This window comes from Thamnophis elegans, chromosome 7 (genome assembly GCF_009769535.1).
Source record: "Thamnophis elegans isolate rThaEle1 chromosome 7, rThaEle1.pri, whole genome shotgun sequence".
Lineage (NCBI taxonomy): Eukaryota > Metazoa > Chordata > Lepidosauria > Squamata > Colubridae > Thamnophis > Thamnophis elegans.
In genome coordinates, this window is record NC_045547.1 from 44,305,388 (window position 1) to 44,328,988 (window position 23,601).

Genomic DNA, 23,601 nt, shown 5'->3' on the forward strand with positions numbered 1-23,601 from the left:
TCCATAATAAACAAGGAACTTCAATCTCTTATAGTTGATTGATATTTGGCCAATTTACAGCATTAACGTAACATGAAAATGACATAATTGATATCATTATTTCAAATGACGTAAATTGCTATAGTGATATATTTTCTGTTTAATGGATATTCTATATTAACAGGCAAATTGTCAGTTAAAATAGAGTTTTACAATATACAATTTTAGAAAGCATGTGAAATGTAAATACATATTTATAAGATTTTTAAAAATTGAATATGTTGTTTATTCTTATTCTTTTTCATTTTTTGCTACATACGTAGATCTATTGTTACTTTCTGTCATGACAGCAAAAACAAATCTTAGGGGGAAAATGTCAATTATTGAATTATTGTTTGCAAAATTGATGGAAGTCTCTAACCAAAACCAAAGTAAATCAAGCCAACACTGGCCTTCAATAATACAGAAGGTTCCCGCTAAAAGACACATCCTCCAAGTTTATCCAGAAAGTTATATATCATTTTTAATTCCACTATTGATGTTACAGAATGAGGCTAACTATTGCATAGAGTCCACAAGCAGGCAAAACGCTAAAATAATTTAGTAAACTGTAAGGTTTGGTTACTATAAAATCATAAATAATAATTAAGGTGAAATCAGTACAAGTAATATATCTGATATTGGAAATAATACAACACTATTCTTAATATTGTTGAGATGGGGGAGGAGTGACAGCCTTTTCATAAACATATTTGATAAATATTCCAGCAGGAAAAACAAACCCAGCAACACAAACGTCAAGTCCATTGTGCTGATTAAATTGCTTAGGAAGATGTCTCCACCTGTTCCATTTTACATTTTTCCACTATTTCAAGTATGTATGTATGTATTATAAAGAGCTGAGGTGGCACAGCGGTTAGAGTGCAGTACTGCAGGATACTTCAGTTGACTGCTCGCTGCAGTTCAGCAGTTCAAATCTCACCGGCTCAAGGTTGACTCAGTCTTCTATCCTTCCAAGGTGGGTAAAATGAGGACCCAGATTGTTGGGGGCAATAGGCTGACTGAGTAAACAGCTTAGAGAGAGCTGTAAAACACTATGAAGTGGTATATAAGTCTAAGTGCTATTGCTGTCTATCTGTCTATCTGTCTATCTGTCTATCTGTCTATCTGTCTATCTGTCTATCTGTCTATCTGTCTATCTGTCTATCTGTCTATCTGTCTATCTGTCTATCTGTCTATCTGTCTATCTGTCTATCTGTCTATCTATCATCTAGCATTAAAGACTGATAGAATGATTAACAAAAAGACAGAAAACAGAATAACAGAGTCCAAACCCCTGCTTAGGCAGGAAACCCTACACCACTTCAGACAAATGGTTATCCAATATCTTCTTCAAAATGTAAAGTGTGAGTAAACCCAACTTACCTATAAATAAATGGTGCTACAGTAGCTGTATTTGGATGGCTGTATTGTTGCTGCTGAGGAAGTTGGACAACACCACTTCCCGGGACTTGCCCACTGGCTGAAGCCATTGAAGGAGAAGAAAATGGTGTACTGGCCTCCTTTCCTTCAGAAGCTGAGAGACTGGAAGGAACATAGCTTTTCTCATTCCCTTGGGATTTTGCCGTAGATGGGGGGTGGTTTCCTTTTGTATTCCTCAGTTTTTCTGCCTCTTTACTTCCTGAAGATACTACTGAACTACTCTGCTTCGATGTAGGTACTTTTGAACCAGGTTTTGGTATACCACTAGATGAAGGAATTAAAATTTCTTTCTTGGCTGAAGTTGCTTTGCTCCCCTTGGGAATCAAGCTTGCAATTTTTGAGGTCTTTTTGGCGGGTGTCTCGGGCATCTGTTCCTTTTCATCCTTTATCACCTTTTCAGTGCAAACTTTATTTTTATCTTTGCTCTTTTCTTCTTTATCCTTTGGCTGCAGCAAAGACTTTTTATTGCTGATATTTTTGCTTCCAGCTTTCGGAGGAGTTAATTTAGGGGATATTTTGGGGCTGTTGGTGGTAGATCCAGCAGTACTGAGCCCACCACTGAAGCCATCCACTTCGCCACACTCTAAAAAAGCTTCGTCATCTTTTCCACTGTCAGCTGGGCCTGAATTTGATGATGACAAAGGAGGCCGTAAAACAGTCCGAGTGTTAACCAGTTTGAATTTCTCTAACATAGATTTCTGTCCAGAGGATGGTGTTTTGGGAGCTTCAGAAAGAGGTGGTTTAAGCCTGTCTGCAGGTGGTGTAGGTGAGGTTGCAGGGCTCTGCTGCTTCACAGACAGCATGGTAGAGGTGGCACTGTGTTTCACATTCATTGATTTGCTGCGCCAAGGCTTGCTGGCACTTGGAGAGGAGATGGCAGAGACCAGCTGCTGCCCAGTGGTGGTGGGATGCTGTACATTTCCATTTATACCTGCAGATGGGTGAGGACCTTTGGGTGATTCTAGTTGGTAAGAGAGAGAAAATACAATTTATAGAGTTGTCTAATGACTTCTAATATAAATGGAGAGTAAAGTGGCAATTATGTGTTTTAAAAATAAACACGTGTAATTACACCGTTCGTTCTATGATCCACATGGACAAGAAAAACTAGAAGTGCAAAATTGTTTTGCACTAAACAAGCATACTCAGTGTGCTAGTAACAAAACCTGCCCATGCAAGTAAATAACTGGATAACTGAAACAATAGTAGTATTTCAGAGGTCCTTTTGATAACTAAAATCATAAAAGTTAGTGCCAAATTCATACAAATCTATAGAATTAATATTGTAAGTTGCCATCTCATATAGGATGTGAGAAGCAAGAGGGTCTTTTGCTGATACTAGCCGTATCTACCTGCACTCCTATGTTTACCAAATCAGACACACTGATGTTGCTATAGTACTCTTAATGAACAATCAGTTGCCAAATTTGGGAAACTGTTGTAAAGGACACTGTAGAAATTTTCCATCAAACTGCATCAGCAGTCAAAGCCAGAAACAGTTTAATATAAAGATGATTAAAGCAATCTGACAAGAGATGGCCAGAACTAAAAATAACAGCAAAAACAATTACCATTAAAAAAGGCATTTTAAAAACAATTTGGTCAAGTTCAGATTTTGAATTTACTATTTCTCAATTAAATTTAAAGATTGTGCAATATGTTTCTGTATGAGCATGGTTTAGTTTGTTACTTAAAAACCAATCATTTTTAGTCACCATAATATGTGTTGTTTGAGGGGCTTGGAGTGTGTATATTTTACAGTTTTAATGTATTTTAATATATATTGTTAATGTACATTGTTAATGTATTTTTAATATATATTGTTCTTTACTGCTAATCCAATTCCATTCCCAGTAGTAGAAGGAATAACATAATGCTCATGAATATATAACATGTTCATTTGACATGTATAATTTTAAAAATGAAATTAACATTTATTCAGAAGAGGAAATAATGGAAATTATGATATTACCTGGAATTTGATTTGTTCTGCATCTCCACACATTCAGTTTATGTGGTACATGGTCATTATTTGCCAGGAAAGTGTTACAATATTCAGTACAAGGATTTGTGCCAATGACTTAGATCAGAATAGAAAAGCACATGATTGCATTCAGAAAGTTTTAATTTCAATTTACACTATCTGAATCAGAAGCTGAGATCTTGGAAAGTTCTATCCAGCAGCCTTTTCCAATTTGACATTCTCCAGATAGGTGAGATTTCAATTACTGCAATTTCCAAACAAAATGGCAAATGCGACTCGAATATGTCATGTTCAATATAACAAAGTAATGCTGAATGGAGACTGAGCTACACATTATACTTAATATATTATTTGGTCTTCTACATGTAGTCGTCATTTAGTGAGTGGTTTGTATAGTGACCATTTGCAGTTACAATAATGATAAAGCGATAACTTTGCATACAGTTCTTGCATTTATGACCTTTGCAGGTCTTTAAAGCAAAGGAAAGTGGAAGTAAGTTCACAAGAACAGCCACAATTTCATGTAGTGACTGCTTCATATAATAACTGACTTGCTGGTTCCAATTGTGGCCACTAAATGAGAACTACCTGTATATTACTTTAACTATTTAACTAGTAGTAAAAAAAATTAGATAAAAAACCCTTTTTGTTGTGAATAAATTTATAATGGTATTGTCAGCCTCTGCTTTGCTACTGCTTCGGCTGCCATTGAAACGGGGAGGGGGGGCATGGGATTTGGGAGGGGAATCATTGATGTGCTGGAGGAAGTTTCTAGATGCTGAACTGACCACCTTACTGCACAGGTGGAGGAGGAGTGTTTCCCGCCAAGGCCAACAGTCCAGCATTCCATCCTGGTGATGCCTTTCGAAGTTATCTCACACCTGACATTTGGGGGATATATGATTGGACTGTGCACAGGGATGCCAAGGGGAGGGGAATGAATTATACATTATATTATTAGCTTTCACGCCTAATTAACCAGACTCAGCTTAGCTTTGCAACTGTTCATTTATAATTAGTAAAAGTACACTTGATTTCAATACAAATGGAGTCCAGTGGTTTTCTTTCCTGATTACTGAATGAAGTGATGCTGACAGGTATATTTGATATTTATTTTTATTTATGTGTTATTATTCACATAACCATATTTTATGACAATTAGTTCTAGCTTCAAGAACTAATTTCCATTCCTAGGTCAAGATTCAAAATCCTTTAAAATTCCAAATCAAGTTTCTGGTTGATTTCAGTATCAAGTGTACTTTGTCAAAGCCCAATAAGGTTAGATTTGCTGATGAAACACACTCAAAATTCCTCTGATTTGTTGCTGTAATTGAATTTCACAACAGAGCTAGTCTTCCCTCCTGCAAATGGTTTGGGAAACTACTGCAAATCTATCTCTGCAATATAGGAGAGACTTGCTATGATGAGACTGATTTTTCCTAATGCTAATAGTCATTAAAAAAATCTGTTGCTATAAAGTTAAGCTGCATTCATCACAAATGATATAAAAAACAACACTCATAAAATGTTCAAATAATATAATTATTTTTAGGATTTTGTTAAAGACACAAAAACAAATAAATAATCAATTATGGACAATTGTTTAAATTAATTTTCTTCTGATCATTATGTTGTTCTTGATTCATTTTAAACTATAAACTGATTAACTGATTAAAATACAAATGAAGACAAAAATATTTTAAAATACTCCAACTGATGGAGTTTTAGTTGGCAATCTAAATATTTAAAATATTTCTTATTTCCTATTAGGGACATGTAAGTAGATTTAACAAACAAGTCATATATATGTGTGTGTATATGTGTATGTGTATGTGTATGTATGTACACATATATATATTTGTTTTTGTAGATTTTCACGGGTGTAGATATGCTGGTCTTGTTGTATTTGGGTATTTTCCCATGTAAAATTGAGATGCTAAGACAATCTCAATCTTACACGGGAAAAGACTGGACTACAACAATACATACATACATACATACATACATACATACATACATACATACATATATATATATATATTGCAGGATACACACACTCACACACACACACACACACACACAATATATATATATATATATATATATATATATATATATATATATATATATATATATATATATATATATATATATATTTGTTATATTTATGCTGATAAATAAATAAAGGGAGACTAGTATAGATCTATTTCAAGCTATTTAGCTCTCATCAGCTAGCCATACCCAAGTTTGGGAATCGAACCTGTGCTCCATTGCCTCCCAGGCAGGGAGTTAACCATTTGAGCTACAGAGAACGACTCCTTATCAGCCAGCCAGGGTGGGAGGTATATACTTAAAGTCACAACCCCTGGTATGCCCAAGTATGGGAGGAAGGTCACACTTCCACTCTCTGTCATTAGGCTCGTCACAAGAGACCTGATAGCTTGATAGCTTGATAGCTTGAAATAGATCTATACTAGTCTCCCTTTATTTATTTATCAGCATAAATATAACAAATGTAACAAAAAAAGGCAACAGTAAAAAATATTGGGTTTCTGTCTGGATGGTCTCCCAAACTTGGGTATGGCTAGCTGATGAGAGCTAAATAGCTTCAAATAGATCTATACTAGTCTCCCTTTATTTATTTATCAGCATAAATATAACAAATGTAACAAAAAAAGGCAACAGTAAAAAATATTGGGTTTCTGTCTGGATGGTCTCTTGTGACGAGCCTAATGACAGAGAGTGGAAGTGTGACCTTCCTCCCATACTTGGGCATACCAGGGGTTGTGACTTTAAGTATATATATATATATATATATATATATATATATATATATATATGTATATGTATATGTATATGTATATGTATATGTATATGTATATGTATATGTATATGTATATGTATATGTATATGTATATGTATATGTATATGTATATGTATATGTATATGTATATGTATATGTATATGTATATGTATATGTATATGTATGTATATATATATTAGAAAACCCATCTGCAAAAATGCATACCTTCCAAGCAAATGACAATTGTGAAACAATAATAGTTATTTTCCAGCCAAGAAGAATTCTCCCAGATAATGCTATTATTTGAAGACATCTACTCCCACCTTGTGGTAAGCACAGTATACGCTGTTTTAAAAATGTATGCTTAAAATTTATGTTCCTTTAACTTGAAAATTAAGATTATTAATTAACATACTTTTATTAATATAATTCTATAAGTAATTGTGTGAAAGATATAGAATTTACCAGAAGGTAATATGTATCAGTATTTGCATATCAGCGAATGTTTTCCCATTGATTTCTGCACACACACACACACACACACACTATAGCATAGCATAGCATAGCATAGCATAGCATAGCATAGCATAGCATAGCATAGCATAGCAATATATTTCTCATTTTTAAACAGGATATTTTCACAAAAAATATTATTTTATATAGGATAAATAGGATATTTTCATGAAAAATGGTTGCTTGATTGACAAGTTAAGAAGCATTTATTTAGACTCATAAACAATCAAGTTTTGACTCTGATTTACCATTGCCATAAACTGAGGGCATGTTATATTTATTCAGGTAAGGTTGCTTCTCAACATCAAAAATATTGAAGATAACCTTGAAATCTATGGATGTTACTTTATATTCTTGAATAATCACTTTTTGACTTTTGGTTAAGATCAAGAATAACATCTTGAATGTAATGTTATACACACTGCTTTTAGAATTAAAAAAAGGTATGTCTTTCCTAAATATCTCACTTTGAATATGTGAATAAATAATATATTAATACAATACCATATAACTGTTAAAAACTCATGATCCTATCCAATTTTGATGTCTAATATCTAATTCTGAAGAATATTTCCATATATACAGTACTGATATCGGACAACCAGAATAAAAATTCTGTGCCCTTATGATGCAGTTTTCTTCAGATAGAATTGAGACATTACTTCAACATCTTATGATGACTCTGGGTCCTAATTTCAAAAAATGAGTTTTCTGGTTACTTTATTTGAAACAGCCCAGGTGGCTTTATGTATGCTAATTTAAAGTTCTACAAAGCTCAGGACCAGGGCAATGTCAGGAATTGTGGAGTCATCTACTTCGGCTTCTGGTTCAGTAAGACAATGTCTATTAAGCACTCACCTTTTTCATTTCCATTTGCATATTGTGGAGGTTTGTTTTTGTCAATGCTATTAAAGCTCTGACTTCTTCGATTTAAATTGGAAGCTCCCTGGACTTTGGTACTGCTGCCTGCAGCTGGCACCCTTGAAGGCCCAGGAAGCCTAGAACAGTACAGTCAGAAATAAATGTGTTGCAGTTGCAAACATGTGAAAGGTAACATGGAATTTATAAATAAATTCATAGACCTCATTAACAACAACAAACTTTCATGTGCTTCAAGGTTAGTTAGCCACTGCCATGGAGTTATCAGTTTCAAAAGGCACAAATCGAGGATAGATGTTGTATAGGATCACAAACACACAAGGACCCTTTGCATTTTCCATTCACAGTGCACAAATGAGTCCCTGGATGCTTCATATGCAATTCAATTTTTTCCAATTTTTTTCTAAAAGAATAAAAGTCTATCTTAGTGGAGCGTTTATTTGAGGAATAGACTGTGTAAACTCTTTTCTTATATAAATACATGTATGACAGCAGGGTAGCTACGATGGCAAAAACAACAAAGATACTTGTGGCATTGATAAATAATAAATATGTAAGGTTTAAGGCACCATAATACCCTGTGTTCTTTATCCTGTTTTATTTGATGATGAGATTACTGATTTCTGTGGTTGAGAAGCTTTTGTCTGGAAATAAAAATTGCTGTATTAAAATGAACCATTCACCACAGTTCCAGTCAAATATTGCATTTGTTGGTGTTTGCTGCCACCATCTGAAACTTCCTGGTTAGTAAACTTAATAAAAATGCCACTGTCTACAAACTCACCTTATGCTATGTATAATGTATAGCATGGCCTGGTTTAGTGATAAATTTTTTTAGACAACTTCAAATTATGTCCATAGACATACCTGTAAATGTAGAGATTTTGCAGCATCGATGGAATTTTACTAATATTGAAGTCAGATACTTTTGTTAAAAAACAAAATAAAAAACCCTATCACCATTAGCAATAACTGAAAGATAGCACAGCATAAATAGAAAAAAAAAAACATACTTTAATATTTCACCCTGTCTGCCTTTTAATTATATCCCCTTCCGAAAACCCTGACATTTTTCTACATAGAAATTATACATTATAAAAACACAGTCTTGAATTTGCAACTGCTTATTAATATTTCCATTTCATATTTGATTACTATGATATAAACTGAAGTTTTATGTCTCAGTGTTTAGCTTTCAGGAGGATATGCTCTGACAGTCACCCTGAGTTATTTTTATGTATGCGACAAGAAGAGCAGATTGTTTCTTTTCTAGATTTTTTTTAGATACAGTAATTTTACAAAACATCCAACTACAAAGTTAATTATATTTCACTATGTTAAAATCCATGTGAAATATAAAATATATAAAATATATAAAATATTCACAATATATAAATTGAATAAATAAATATATTAAGTCCATTTATGGATATTCCACCCATAGAATCATTTTAAGCAAGTAAGGAAATGCAAAGTTTAAAGCAACAATAATTTACAAAAAAACATACTTTTGATTAGAAGTTTACAAAACACCCTTATAAATTTATACTGTTGGACAAACAACAACTGTTAATTTCCAGACAGAACAAATTGTGAATGAGACAAGAGAGTCCGTAAGAAATGAGACTGAAAACCTACGACCACAGGTGCCCAACAACTGCACTCTGGTATAACTCATTTCGTGTTATCTTAGCAACTCGGACAGAATGACTTATTCATGGACTACCCAACTGATAGCCAGTAATGAACTGTTTTTCAAGGAATACACATAATCAACACAGACTGAACACAAAAGGAGGAACCAGGTGTCTTCCTTTAGGAAATAAATGAACTGAAAGTAGTGATTCTAAGTAAGAAAGCTACAAAACTTGGCAGAGTGACAGGGTTATATAATGACATTCAGGCTATTCAGAGCTGTACAATTTCCACTGAAAATATGTTTTGCTTCTAGCCTCTTTCACAGAAATTATGCTTGCCTCTAAATACTTCATTTTATTAAAACCTTTTTAAGTGTCTTTGATATGCACTGGAAAAGCACAAATTGTTTTTATTCAAGTACACTTTTAATATACAACATAAGTACCCTATCTACACAGATTGACAGGGATTCTAGAATCAAAGAGTATTTCCTATTCCAGCTTGGACACTTCAGGATCTCAATCTGTTTTACTTGTAGAATGTGTGCTTTAGTGCAAGGCCAGAGTCTTTTCTAATGCTTTAGTGCAAGGCCAGAGTCTTTTCTAATCTTCCTTTATGTGAAAAATGATAATGGAAAACAAATTTAGAAGACAGTTGTGCATTTCTATTTACAAGCCCACAGACTGTTCTATTTTACACAGGGCTGGTTTCTTTTGTAGTATTCCAGAATAAAGTACTAGTACACAATTCAGTTTCTCTTCTTTCAGGCTAGGCCGATAAATGAAAAAAATGGGGGGGGGGGTGGTGTTGAGCTGGATGAGAACTCTAGTAGTCAACTAAATCTATTTTTTAGTGGTTATAATGTATGAACCTAGCATTTTGGCTTGGTATAGGTGCAAAATTGAACATACATAGTTTATTCAACAAATCAAGGTAAAAGAAAAAACAATTATCTGAATTAATGCCATGTGAAAATATGAAAATCCAACCACTGTGACCAGAATAGACAAGCCTAGAAATGAGACTAACAAGCAACCATCAGTTGCAAACAAGGTTCTGAAGCACAGCTAAACTATATATATATTTCAAGCCTTTTCCCAACTGTTTTCCCTCCAAAGGTGCTAGAGTACAATTTAAAATTCTAAATCCTAGACTTGGATGTAGGCAGTTAGGATGCAAAATCTAAAACTTGTTTGGTACATGGAATTAAAGTATCGCGTCCTAGACACGTGGCTATACAATTTGCACTTGGACACCTTTCAATGAGAGGAGCTTATTCTCTATCTGGAAAATTGGTTCTAGTCTAAATTGCTATTATTCCCAGCTAATGCTCATACTGCAGTGATTCAACATTTCTGAAGAACATAAAGACCAAGGCGTCTTAGGTTAAACAAATTCAACCTTCAATTTAAATTGAATTCAGAGCTTTTGAATCTAAATTGCCAATAGACACAGAACAAGTCCTTTGAAATATTTATGTTACATTGCTAAGCTGCATCATAAGGATATCTCTAGTATCCTTCTGTAGATTCTTTACTGTAGACATGGTCAGTTTTCCACTAACCAACAGAACATCCTGTAAAACCTACACCTGAAATATTATAATGAACTACCTTAATATCTATTGTGGGTTAGAGAATAAAAATGCCAGTGGACAGTGACTCTATTAAGCATCACTAGCAAGCAATAAATTAGAGATGTTAACTGACCTAGAAAGCTTTTTTTGACTGGTTGCAATTCCACTGTGATTAGACTGAGTTGTATATCTGGCTGTCAGACTGCATGAGAAGAAACAGAGAAATTGAATTAAAGAATGTTGTTGAATATGCATAAAAAGCACAAACTTACCACCAACTGATGAGTTAATGCAGAACATGGATAGAACATGACTAGAAAGCAAATTAAAGAATCAAATGTAATGTTAATAGACAGAGTTTCTAAAATACACATTACGATGTAATGAGCCGTTCTTTGTACTACTTTAGCTTATAGAGAAACATCCTCTCAAATATTGTAATTGCTTTAAAACACTTCTGAAACACTTTTAAATCACTGCTGAATTCTCTACCTGCTTTTATGGTCAAAGGACCCTTCAGTGTAGCACTCTATTGTTTATATAAAGTGAAGATTAAAATATTTTAAAAGATACTCATTCAAGAGCACCAATAGACCATGACTTTCAGATCATTGAGAATGTTATAGAGCATTTTAAGGCTAAAAACTGTGCATATTTTAGAAATGGCAAAGAATCAGTATGACTTCGCCCAGAAGCAGGTAGAGCTATGAATCTTCATTATCATACTCTGCAGATCATTTTCCAACAATTTAATACATTCATTGAGTCAGAAGAAGCTATTTAGACTATCAAATCCATTCTGTGCTCAATGTAGGAATCCAACTTAAAGCATCAGAAGGCTATCCAAACTCCATTATAGCACACTGAGCAAACTAACTTTGAGTACATTCACCACCTTTCTAAGCATTTGGTCCCACTGCCTAAGTGATCATACTGTTATAAAATAAACCAGTCATCCAAAATAATCCAACTCTTACTGCTGTGGAAATATCCTTAGTCAAGGAATTGATCATTATGTATTATAAGCACATCTCATGCTGGTAAACAGTGAAATAGAATGTTAAAGATGAAAACAGGTGCTGGACTAGCATTGACAAGAATGTTACAAAGCTAATTGAAAAGTGATGAAAATGACAAGTGACATGACTTTGTTTGATATATTAAACAACCAAGGATGTGATATTAATAGATAATTCATTCTTTGGTCAATTTCTTTTTTAATCACACTGTGTCAGAATGCTGGTTTTTTTAAAAAAGCCTCAAGCTGAAAATTTCACTCTTCTAAAAATTTTTTTTTAAAAAAACCATTAGAGAGCTGATTGAAATTTTGCTGAGATATACAGAAGGAACAGGCAGGCAGGCAAGGACTGAAGTGAAAATCAGAAAAATTCTGCCGAGCTGAGCTTTATCCAGATTGCTTTGACTTAATGCCTAGGATTGGCAAATTCTGTTTCTATTAGAAATAGCAAACAAAGCAGAGCTATAGTCTAGATATTTAGCATTAAACAAAAAGGCAAAAACTTGGAAAGTGTCATAAAAAACTCAAAGGACGTGGCTAAAGAACTATTTAAACTTTGGTATTTTTTCCAAAGTAACAGTGCTACAGTAGGAAACAAGAGTGAAGAACACAGAAAGCAAAAAGAGAATGGCAAGACAGCTTGATTCAGCATTAATTTGCTTATTTACTTGACAGTAACTTAATCAAAAACAAGGCAAACCACAAAAACCTGTTCCATGAGAAACAATTTATATAAATCAGTCACTTTTATGTGATCATATTTCACATCAGCAAAAACTGACATTTAATTTCAGTGTTAAGAGGTAAGGGATGGTTTTCTATATTCTTTTGGGAACAGAAAATGCTTCCATATGGAATTAAAGCTAAGCAGCAAGGGGATTGCTTTTCATTGGAGAAGGGGACTAAAATAACTGTGTTGAGGGTGGTTGAGGTACAGCTTATTTTGCAATAAAATAATCTATTTTCAACCTGAAACTCAGGAAACAAACACCATAAGGAAAGAAAATATTGATTGTAAACACTACAAATTATTTTTAGACTAGGTTAATGCACTAAATAAATTGCTTAATTAGATTGAAACAGCATGCAGTGCTAATTTCATAGGCTAGTAAGCTAAAAGGGTAGATAGCTTCCTCAATGTAAAAACAAAAATGTTATTTTATTATTTGTAATTATCTATCTATCTATCTATCTATCTATCTATCTGTCTGTCTGTCTGTCTGTCTGTAATCTCTCTTTTCAAATTATTCAATGAAATCATATTTATAGCTTCATAGGTAATAAAGATAGACCTACACATAGAAAGAATTAAGGTATGGGTATATCTTAATATTTTAATTTAACTTCGAAAGTTAATGAGTCTCAAGACTCATTTTAATAATCTAAGGGTATTTAACGTCACTAAAAGTTTGAAGACTTACTTTCTCTCTCTAGGACTGATTGTTTTTAACATTCTGAGTTGTTCCATATCTGTAGAACCTTAATATCAGATTTGGTAGGAAGCCTTACCTATTTGGGATTTTAATTTAAGGGATCCTATAACTTAAGAAGCATACTTCCTGAGGAATGACAAAGAAAAATATTTTCACTTTGCCTCAGACTATTTCTTTTCTTTCATATTTTCATATTCATGTTTCCTACTGCCCAAAAGCTAAAATGGCCTTCCTTCCATATGCAGAAGTACAAGCAAGTTAAAAGATGAATGTTATTTCAGTTCCTAGGATAGAATAGCATCATGTAAGTTTTTAGGTTCTCTTATGAGCAGTACACTGTAGGCACATGAACTTATGTTCTCTAAGTTATCACTACTACTCTTTCATCTATCTACTACCAGATTCATCCTTCCTGCCCACAGACACAATTTTACCAGCAACTGGCTTTTCCAAAAGCTCCTACCTTCAGATAGATGATAGATTAGATAGATAGATAGATAGATAGATAGATAGGTAGGTAGGTAGGTAGGTAGGTAGGTAGGTAGGTAGGTAGGTAGGTAGGTAGGTAGATAGATAGATAGATAGATAGATAGATAGATAGATAGATAGATAGATGATAGATAGATATAGATATATACATACATATACATGTCTGTCTATCTGTTTGTCTATCTATCTATCTATCTATCTATCTATCTAATCTATCAGATATACTTTGCAAATTTGCAGATGGGTGAAGTTGAAAGGTATTACACATTGTTGTAAAATAGGGACTAATTGCTCAGTTCATCTTTAATTACTCTTAAGCCAAAAGCCAAGGTACATGAATGGAGAGGAAAACTAATTTCCTTTTCTTCATCTACACAGGATTTTCAACAATAGAGCAAAAGACTTATTTGATTCCTGCATAAACTTAACTTAAACTTAATACTGTGACTAAATACTATTAAGTATGCAGTGTGTAATTTTAACTATTTTAAACTGCTGCCTGTTTTATTTTACAGAGCTTCTGAATATAATACCTAACCCAGTATTATTTTTTCTAAATAATTAAAGCATAGAGGGCTTGTTTAAAAAGTTAAATTAATTGTAAATAAATGTATGTTTTTTATTTAATATCCTTGAGGCTAGCAAAATGTTCCTAATTTCCTTAAGTAGTTGCCTCATTAATTCTAGTTTTATGAGTATTTGAATATTTTATTTACTGTTAATGATATGTCATTTATGACTACTTACAGAAGAAATTAAATAAAGATAATTCCCTAATTTGGGTATGGCACAATAGTTTCTTTGAAAGCATCTAATAAATTGATTTCATGTTGAGTGGCCTAAGTTCATGGAATTCAGGTTTTGTTTCTTTAAAACGTATCAACCTTGTAATCCCATTCATGTAATATATGACAGATAAACACTAGAAATAATCTAATAATCTTACAAATTTCTGGTAGGTAGAATAATAAAACAAATTTTCCTGTAAATTTTAGTCATCAATGTTTGTGTTTAGTTATTAAGATTACCATGGAGAAAAAAAACCCCAATGAAAACCATATTTCTCAGAATTACATACAGAAGTAATACTTTATTTTATCAGAGTTGCAATAAAAGAGTGACAGTGTCACTCTTGTAGGAGACCTACAATGGCCACAAAGGATGTGGGGGATGTAGTTTGAGGTATTACACTCACTTCAGCATGCACCTTTCTCTATATGGATGTTTTACAACATTCAGTGAATTTTCCTAAATCTATTTAGGAAAATACTGGAAACATAAGAAAATTACCTAGAAAGCAGAGGATTTTAATCTATCTTAATTAGCCTAGAAGTGTTGACTGGAGATGCTTTCTCGGGTCCCAAAGAAAATGGAGATGGAAAATAAACAAAATAATATTTAATAAGGATTTCAATCTGTAACCCAGTATTGTAATTCCTATTTATTTATAATAGTACTAATATGTGTTGTGTTTGATGTATTTGTAGAGGTAAGAAAAAGATTAAAAGACTGATATAAAGATCCTTATAATAATTAAACATCCTTGAAACTTAAAGAGAAATACTTAAAGAGAAATGGAAAAGAAATTCATTGGCAGAATGTTACTGAAAATCATAATTTTAAATCAGAAACTGCACAGATCACATTAGGGAAAGAGCATGAAACAGTTCATCCTGGTCCCTACAGCAGCCTCCTGAAAGTAGCCACCATTTCGGCAAGAAATTGTGAGTGCACCACTGATGGCCACTTCCAGGAAGCAGCCACATAGCCCGGTGATGATTAGCTTGCCCTCCTTCCCTAACATGGCTTGTAGAGGTCTTGAAAAAGTAAGTGTGCAATGGGTGACATGTGAGTGGGGAGCAAGCCCAAGTCCTGCCAGAACCTGGCAGGGCAAGATTGGGAGGAGAGAGGCAGAGGGCCCGTTCATCAACTTTTCATTTTTTTTAACTCAGTATCACACATTATTCATGTCAACATAGCCAGTGTCATACACAATTTGTATCTGATGTTGGATTTGAATTGGAAAGACTATTTCAGCTTTTTAAAATGCAATTACAATATGCTGGTTAAAGTGAATTGACAAGTGGTCATGTAGGTTTTCATTTCATAAATAATAACAAGACAACTTTTTTCTCACAGAAACATCCTTGCCAGTTGACCTGGAGAAAAAAAGATTAATACCATGACAGAGTTTTTAGCACATCAGTACTGCCATCTGTTGGCAATTTATACATTGGAGGCCTTACTTTTCATTCTACCCTCAAACTTTTAAACCAGGGGTGTAGGCAGAGCGAAACAATTGCTTGATTTTGAGGCAAGAATGTTGTAAAAACAATAACAACACCCACCACTGTTGCTCACATTGTAATGAAATGCTAGACTTAATTTATGACATTATTCTCGCCCTACTAGTATGGCTGAACACATGGTATTTGGCAGTCAAAGCATAATACATATAAAATATTTTCAAGATTGTTTCCATTTCATGACTACTTCATTTATTAAACTTGCTAGCTGTTAACATGACAAACTTCACAAAGCTGCTGATCCAGTGGATTTTAGTATTCATGTATCAACTACATTGAAAAAAATGACTTCTAGTTTCACAAACTAAATGCACTGCATATTTAAAAAAATACATACTAAACTAATGAATTAATCAGATCCATATGAATCTCAAGTTGTTACCACTATGTCTACAGGTCAAAATGTTAGTATCTATATTTTAGGATTTTGCTGACAGCTCTCTAATCAGTTTCTGTCTAACCCATAAGTGTGTGTTTTTCTTTCAGTATGTGGGTAGTTGGAAAGTCATCACATAGTAAGAGAGCTTTTATTTATATATCAGTCTCTATATATTTATCTCTGTTTTTATCTCTGTTGCATAGATTGAATATTATTGATCCTGCCAACAAAGCAGCTGGCTAGTTATGATTCTTATTTTGATGTCTTTGAGGTCTCTTAGAATTATGACTGCCAGGATTCGAAACCACTGTGCTTTCCATTTTCAAATATGATACCTCTGTGGTCAAATTTGTATTTTACATTTCCTTGGATAAACAATCATTTGTGGGAGGTCTTACTTTATGAATCTTCTGCAATTAAGGTGTTAAGCTGTTTATATGAAAGCATTTTATTTACAATATGTTTGCACCAGTATACATATCCTTGTTATATATACATATAACAATTACATACTGTAGTTTCACAGTTTTATACAGCTGTGAAGTAATGGCATTTGTGGGAGACGATACACCCATAAGGAACAGCAGCTTAGGGGAATAGTCTAAGAAGCCTTCAGATAAGATAGAAAGAGAAGCTGTCAAGAAATACAGTTACAAATAAGCTTGCTATTGTTGTGTTTTTTAATTTTATGCAAAATTTTCTCATCATGAGATGGACAGCTGGACATATCATGATTGCAGTGGGTATCAATCTGGTATATTTAAAATACTGTCTGACTCCTTGATGTATTTTGAGAATGTCTGCTCAGGCACAATGAAGATTATTGTTGTCATACAAAGCCCTCAGCTGGTAAAATTCAAGCTCCAAGAGTAGGAAGGCTTTAGTTATACATACTTTTGTGAATTATAATTCTTAAGACATTTTGGTCAGTATTGGCACAACTGGTAGATTCTTGTATTAAGTGATGATGTCTGAATTGAATGTTTCATTTGTCATTTTAAGAATGCATGTTGTTCATTATTCTTCAACTTTCTTAATGCAATGAAAAATTTAACTTCATCACAGATATCAGTAAAAGATACACTGGGGGGAGGTAGTTACTGATTTTAACTTTACAGAAACAATGAATTGACCTTTTCTCTTTTAACATCCAGGATCATAGAAAGAAAGATATTTCCAGTTATCACAAACATAGTCCTTTGAAAAGCATGGGCTGTTTCTATATATGGTGGAAGCATAAGCATAGCTATGCTTACAAGAGCTCAACTAGAAGCAATACTAAAAGTATTTCCAATTCCTCATGCAGAAGCAGAAGCACAGTTGTATTTATATTAAATAATTCTTGCTCACTTTTTAATAAGTAGGAATGAATATGAACAATGTTTTGTTTTATTAGCTGTAATTATTAAATTGAATTACCTGATTTAGAAAAATAATTAAAGCCACATAAAGCATCTTTATTTATCATTACACCTTTAAAGAAAAAGTGCAATATAGTGTTGGCTGTTATATTTTACTTAATCCTAACGAAACCTATCTCCAATAATATATACATTCGTCTTAAGTGCTGGTTGTACAATAAATATTCAAATAAATCAGTGTTTGACAACCTTGAGAACTTTAAGTTGTGTGGACTTCAATTTCCAGAATTGCCTTGGCAGCAGGTCATCTGTATACTCTGAGCCATGAAAGCCATGAAAACCACCTTGGGCTAGACACTCTCTCTCAGCCTAACCCATCCCAGGTACCATTTCTGACCCACACTCCCCCTCACTCGCTCTCCACCTGGAAAAGGGAGGGAGGGAGGGAAAGATGGATGGATGGATGGAAGGAAGGAAGGAATGAAGGATTGATTGATTGATTGATAATGCTTCTTACCAGCTTTCCACAAGGCAATTCAACTAGAAAACCAATAGAAGAGTGGAATTTTTCCCACTCACACTGCTTTTTTGCCATCCCATAGTCATTGTGTTTCTTTGTCTAGGTAAAAAATAATCTCTCTGAAACAGTGACCCACTAGATCACAGGTTGGGTAATAAAGCTTAAGGTTGCCAAGTTTGAGAAACACCGATATAAACATTATGGGAAGTAGAATGTATGAATATCAAAAAATGTATGTTAGCAAGGAAATTAAATTTAAATTGACACATCAATCATTTTAAACATATAGTGAATGTAAAAGTTCCACCCTCCATTTTTTTCATCACTCAATGGTCCTTTTGATCTCTTCCCAACATTCCTGCTCTCCATTTATCTCCCCATTTATCTACCTGAAACTTTAAAAGAAAACTTCAGGCAAACCAGAGATCATCTGTAATTGTCCTTTGAAAAGAAAACAATTAGTTTAAAAGGCTTTTGTTTTAAAGAATATTGAAGAAATAGTTCATTTCAGGTGGAAAAAAACATGAAGATAGTATGGTAAATGAAAAAAAAATACTGTATATATTCAATTAGCTTTAAAAAGCAACGCAATTCCTACTCATGAAATCATTCTGACGTGTGTTTTGGTTCCACACATTTTAAAGGAAGGTTGATACACTAAGAATTTAAAACCAGCAAGAGAGATTTGCAGGAGTTTTGCAACACTCTTTTCTTCATTGAACCATGAACTTAAAGTTCCTGAAACTCTTAATCCCGCAACAGTCCAGCAAGCTTGCCATATTACAATTCAAATCATATCACAATTTTTATATAAATAATTATAAGTAAAGCCAACAGAAAATGTATGTGTTTATTTTTAATCCACGCTCTTATCTGAATGATTTCAATGTGAAGAAAAAGATTCAGTCATCATTAAGATTTTGAATGTCAGAACACAAAAGAAACATAATTTAAAAAAATTATCGCTTGTGTTATTGCTTAACAGAAAAATAAATTAGCTAAAATATATATTTGACCTCTAATTGTATAATTATACAAAACAAAAAAATTATTTTTGATGGAGGAAACACTGCTTTATTATATTTTTCTCTATTTTAAAATTTCTCTTTCTCTTTTTAAAAATCTGATCCACTAAGTGCTAGGATACTTAACAGCAGCTCCATTCCTGCCATCTGATTTTTGTTTTTAGATAAGCAATAGCTGGTTTGCATTCACTGTGGGGAGCTTCATGATTTAAAAAAAAATGTTTTGCTTTGTAACCTACCACTCATACAACATATACCATTCATCCACAGTGGTAGCACCCAAAACCCCTTTGAGGAAAAAACTATCTGGAGAAAAACATGATTACATCATTTTAGGTTTGAAATAAAAGGAATTTAAAAACAGAGGAACAAAAGACTTTTTATGTTATGTTCAGCAAACAGAAATTATGATAAAATTAAGAATGTACCCTCTTTCAAGAAAATATCCCAAGATTATCTTCTCTTCTTTACTAATTTCAGAAATCAATTTCCTTAAAATGAGCTTCCTTTAGATGAAGCATCATCGGGCTTCAGTATAAGCAGTGAGTTTTCAACAGCCAGTTTAATCTCATTGCCAACAAAGGGAAAAAAGTTAAATGCCTAAAAATATCTGAATAATAGTTTATAAACTCTTTTAATAATAGTTTATAAACTGTTTTAAGCAATTACAGTTCTCTGAACATTTACAAAAGGCTTACTTCCACATAAGACTTCATTAGCATCACAGTTTCAGTTTTCTTTTCTTTTGAGGAGCTTGAAAAGATTTGTTGCATAAAGAAAGCAATCTCAGGTAAAATTTAAGGAAATAATCTGTCCTACCTGGACTGCATATCTTGCTGAGTTTTGGATTGGCCACTTTCAGGAGGATTCGGAGAATGAGAGATGTGTTGCTGTAGCTCTACCAAGGACTGATAGTACTGCTGTTGTTGGTGCTGCTGCTGTTTATAACGAGACAAACTGAAAAACAGTCCTAAAATGGCTTTCAAATTTCCATTTCTTATTTCTGCACAGACAAAAAGAAGGAAATGAAAATATCGAAATTAGCTTTCCTTCACAGATGTGCCTAATGGACATTATCCATTGTTTCAGTTCTACAAATTGTCATATTTGAATTTAATATGACAAGGTGTTTAGAGATTTTTATAATGGAATATCTTGTTTCATATTGGATATTAGACATAAATTTTATATCATATACTGAACTCTTATAAAGTACTTACTGGATAATAAAACCAAATTTATCTACCATAAATATATTCAAACACATTAATAGCACATAATCACTACTCAAAAGGTAATAATTTTGTATAATTTCAATGTGATGATTACAGTTGTTGCTGTTGGATGATAATTTCATAATCCTGTAAAGAAAGTGGTATTGTGCCTTCCTTCAGATATACATACAATACTAAATTCTGCTGGACCATTGCATACATTTCTATATTGGGCTGTTTCAGTAGACAATCCAGAACCATTCAGAAGGATATCCAATCCATTCATGTCTTGGATTATACTGGTTAAATGTGTTTCCAAACCCAAATCAAACTGCTGCTTATAATTTTTGAAGCTTTAAGTTACTGGAGACCAAGTTACGGATTGCCTTTGTCTGAACTAATATCTCCACACTTTAAGAATTGCAAGATAAGGAGATTTAACTTTGCAACAAAGAGGAGTTTTCATGTTGGAAAAAGTAAAAATCCAATCGCATACTTAATACCTACACATTTATGGGTACAGAGGATGACCAGAGAAGTAGTTAAATCTTTGTCTTTAGCTTATTTTTATCTAAGTTGCTTCTGAGATAAAGAACTGTTTTGAGATCATAAAATATGTTCTCAATATCCCACTGTTAATTCCTGGTCTTGAGCATTAACTATGGGAGTCAATTGCCTCACTGTGTCTAATGATAGAACCAAAACTCACTACATTCTCATTCATTATTATATTGGTATAATAATTATTTTGCCTTCTATTTATTCACGCCTGGTTTTTACATCAAAAAAGTATTGTTAGTTCCTCAGAAATTATACCAGCAGATATATTTGAGAATTTCATCAATTTCTCATAAAAAAATAAAAATACCTAGTTAAAATGTTTCTTATGTTTAATCACACCTTCTTTATGATCAAATAATAAAAATCTGTAGGGCATTTTTTCCAGTCCCTGAATCTGGACTTTTTTAAAAATTCTCTAATAAAAAGTCTTATAACAGATGTGGGTATAAAAATAATGCAAGCTAATGCATCTTTAACTGAAATTAAAAACCATTAAATATATAAAATTGTTACTACTTTCTTGATAATAGGAAATGTTTATTGATATTGATATCAATATGCTATACATTTAAAAGGAAATGTATATTGATATTGTGCATCTGAAAGACAGAAATACATAATGTATTTTTAAATTGTGTAAAATATTTGAGTAATGTATCAAAATATTTCCATCTGGTTTCTTACTGAGAATATAAAATCTGAGACGATCATTCATACAAAACAAAAATTAGAATATTTTACGTTACTTCTTTCTTTATCAAGAAATAATTTATTTCAGGTTTCTCAAGAAATGAACAATAACATTTGAATAACTCTGAAATCTTATTAATTAGCATAATTAATTTAATATAAAACAGAAACTATAATTCAAAAATAATAATTGAATATTCTAATAAAATAGTTTATCACATGACCAACTAAATATTAACCGTGAAGCTAAAAAAACAGGATTTTTTAAAAATTCCAATTTGCCTGGGGATAATATATGACACAAAGAGTAACAAATTTAAACAAACTGACAAAATTTTTAAAGCATTTGATTACAGTGTCACATGAATGGACATAATTGTTAACAGAACCGACGAAGGCAATAAAATCATTAGATTGTTACTTTAAAATGAGATTTCTTGTGAATTTATAGCTTATTGACCATGCTAAATTTAAGTGATTTACACAATGCAATACTGTATCATATTCATGCTATATACGGCAATGTACTTGGAAATTACACTGTATATCTGTTTAGAAATATAGGTAAGAAATTAAATGGACAAAATATACACAATAAATCAATAATTTGAGTATTTCATTTGGCTTCCAAATGAAATATTTATTTTTTATATTTATTTTCTTATATAGAAACAACTGATTCCAAGAAAATAAAGTGGGTAATTCATAATAAAGATTTTTTTCAAGATGGCAAGTTGAAAATAGAGTTCATGAACTTTTCAGAGAGATATTTTACTTTCTTGGTTTATATGTGGTTCTCTTACCTTCAGCAGAAAGACCTTGGACATTTACTCCTCTGGCTGCCAGAAAGCTAAGGCAGACATCAACATTCTCAATCTACAAAATGAATATGAAATAGCAAAGCAGTTAAAGGCTATTTTACAAGATGAACTTGCTTGCTGCAAATGGGTATGGGGGAAAAAAACCCAAAATGAATAGTTTACATTCATCACATAGTCCAGTTCTTTAGCAAAGTTAACAAGAATGATTACCGCTAATTAGGCAGCTGCTATAAAAGCTTTCATTGTCCATTTTGGTGCTTAAAAACAATTCATAAAGGGCTGATCCAGAATGGCATGCTGACAAATCACCAAGCCACCTACGTACAAGAAAACTGGATTTTGAACACTCACATAAACAACAATGAAAGTTTCCATACAAGCTTGAATACTGTGGTATAGTGGGAGACTTAAATTATGGGAGACTGACTGCTTCAGTGTAAACACATCAACAGAGCAGATAAGTGTGCATGTGTGTGTAATGAAATGTGATTTTGTAAATAAACTCATTTTTAAATTTTACCTGAAAGAGATCTCTTCAAATTCACCATAGAGTCGGTAAGCAAATCCAGTTACTACTATGGTAACTTTTGAGGATTGTTTTAAATTGGTAGTGTTATTTATTTTAATCAATTTACATAGCTACCTGATTCACATGCAAATGAGAGTATGTAGATAAGTAAAATGACCTATAACAAACAACCACAACCATTACAAATAATAAAACATATTATTTTTGAAGCAATTTCATCCAGCCATCCAAGGGCAACCATCCTTTGCCCTCGGCTACGCTATCTCCTTTCATTCTCCCTCTGCCTCATTCTCTCATCCCAGCATGTGATAGCTTTCTCCTGGATTTCTTTCTGTCCTGCCTCCTTCGCTCTCCCAAGTTCTTTCCCCAGCCTGTGATAGCTTTCTCCTGGATTTCTCTCT

The 23,601-nt window shown here is 33.0% G+C and overlaps 1 protein-coding gene across 4 annotated transcripts in view; it reads right to left on the bottom strand.

Moving 5' to 3' along the window:
• The window catches only part of NAV3 (neuron navigator 3), a 165,884-nt gene that overhangs the window by 115,927 nt on the left and 26,356 nt on the right, over nucleotides 1–23,601 (bottom strand). For all 4 annotated transcript variants that reach the window (XM_032222049.1, XM_032222050.1, XM_032222048.1 and 1 more), the window contains 5 exons: nucleotides 22,654–22,726; nucleotides 20,205–20,388; nucleotides 10,988–11,056; nucleotides 7,620–7,759; nucleotides 1,405–2,422 (listed from right to left, as the gene is read on the bottom strand). In XM_032222049.1, the coding sequence (XP_032077940.1) occupies nucleotides 1,405–2,422; nucleotides 7,620–7,759; nucleotides 10,988–11,056; nucleotides 20,205–20,388; nucleotides 22,654–22,726 (1,484 nt within the window). The remainder of the gene's footprint in view (nucleotides 1–1,404; nucleotides 2,423–7,619; nucleotides 7,760–10,987; nucleotides 11,057–20,204; nucleotides 20,389–22,653; nucleotides 22,727–23,601) is intronic.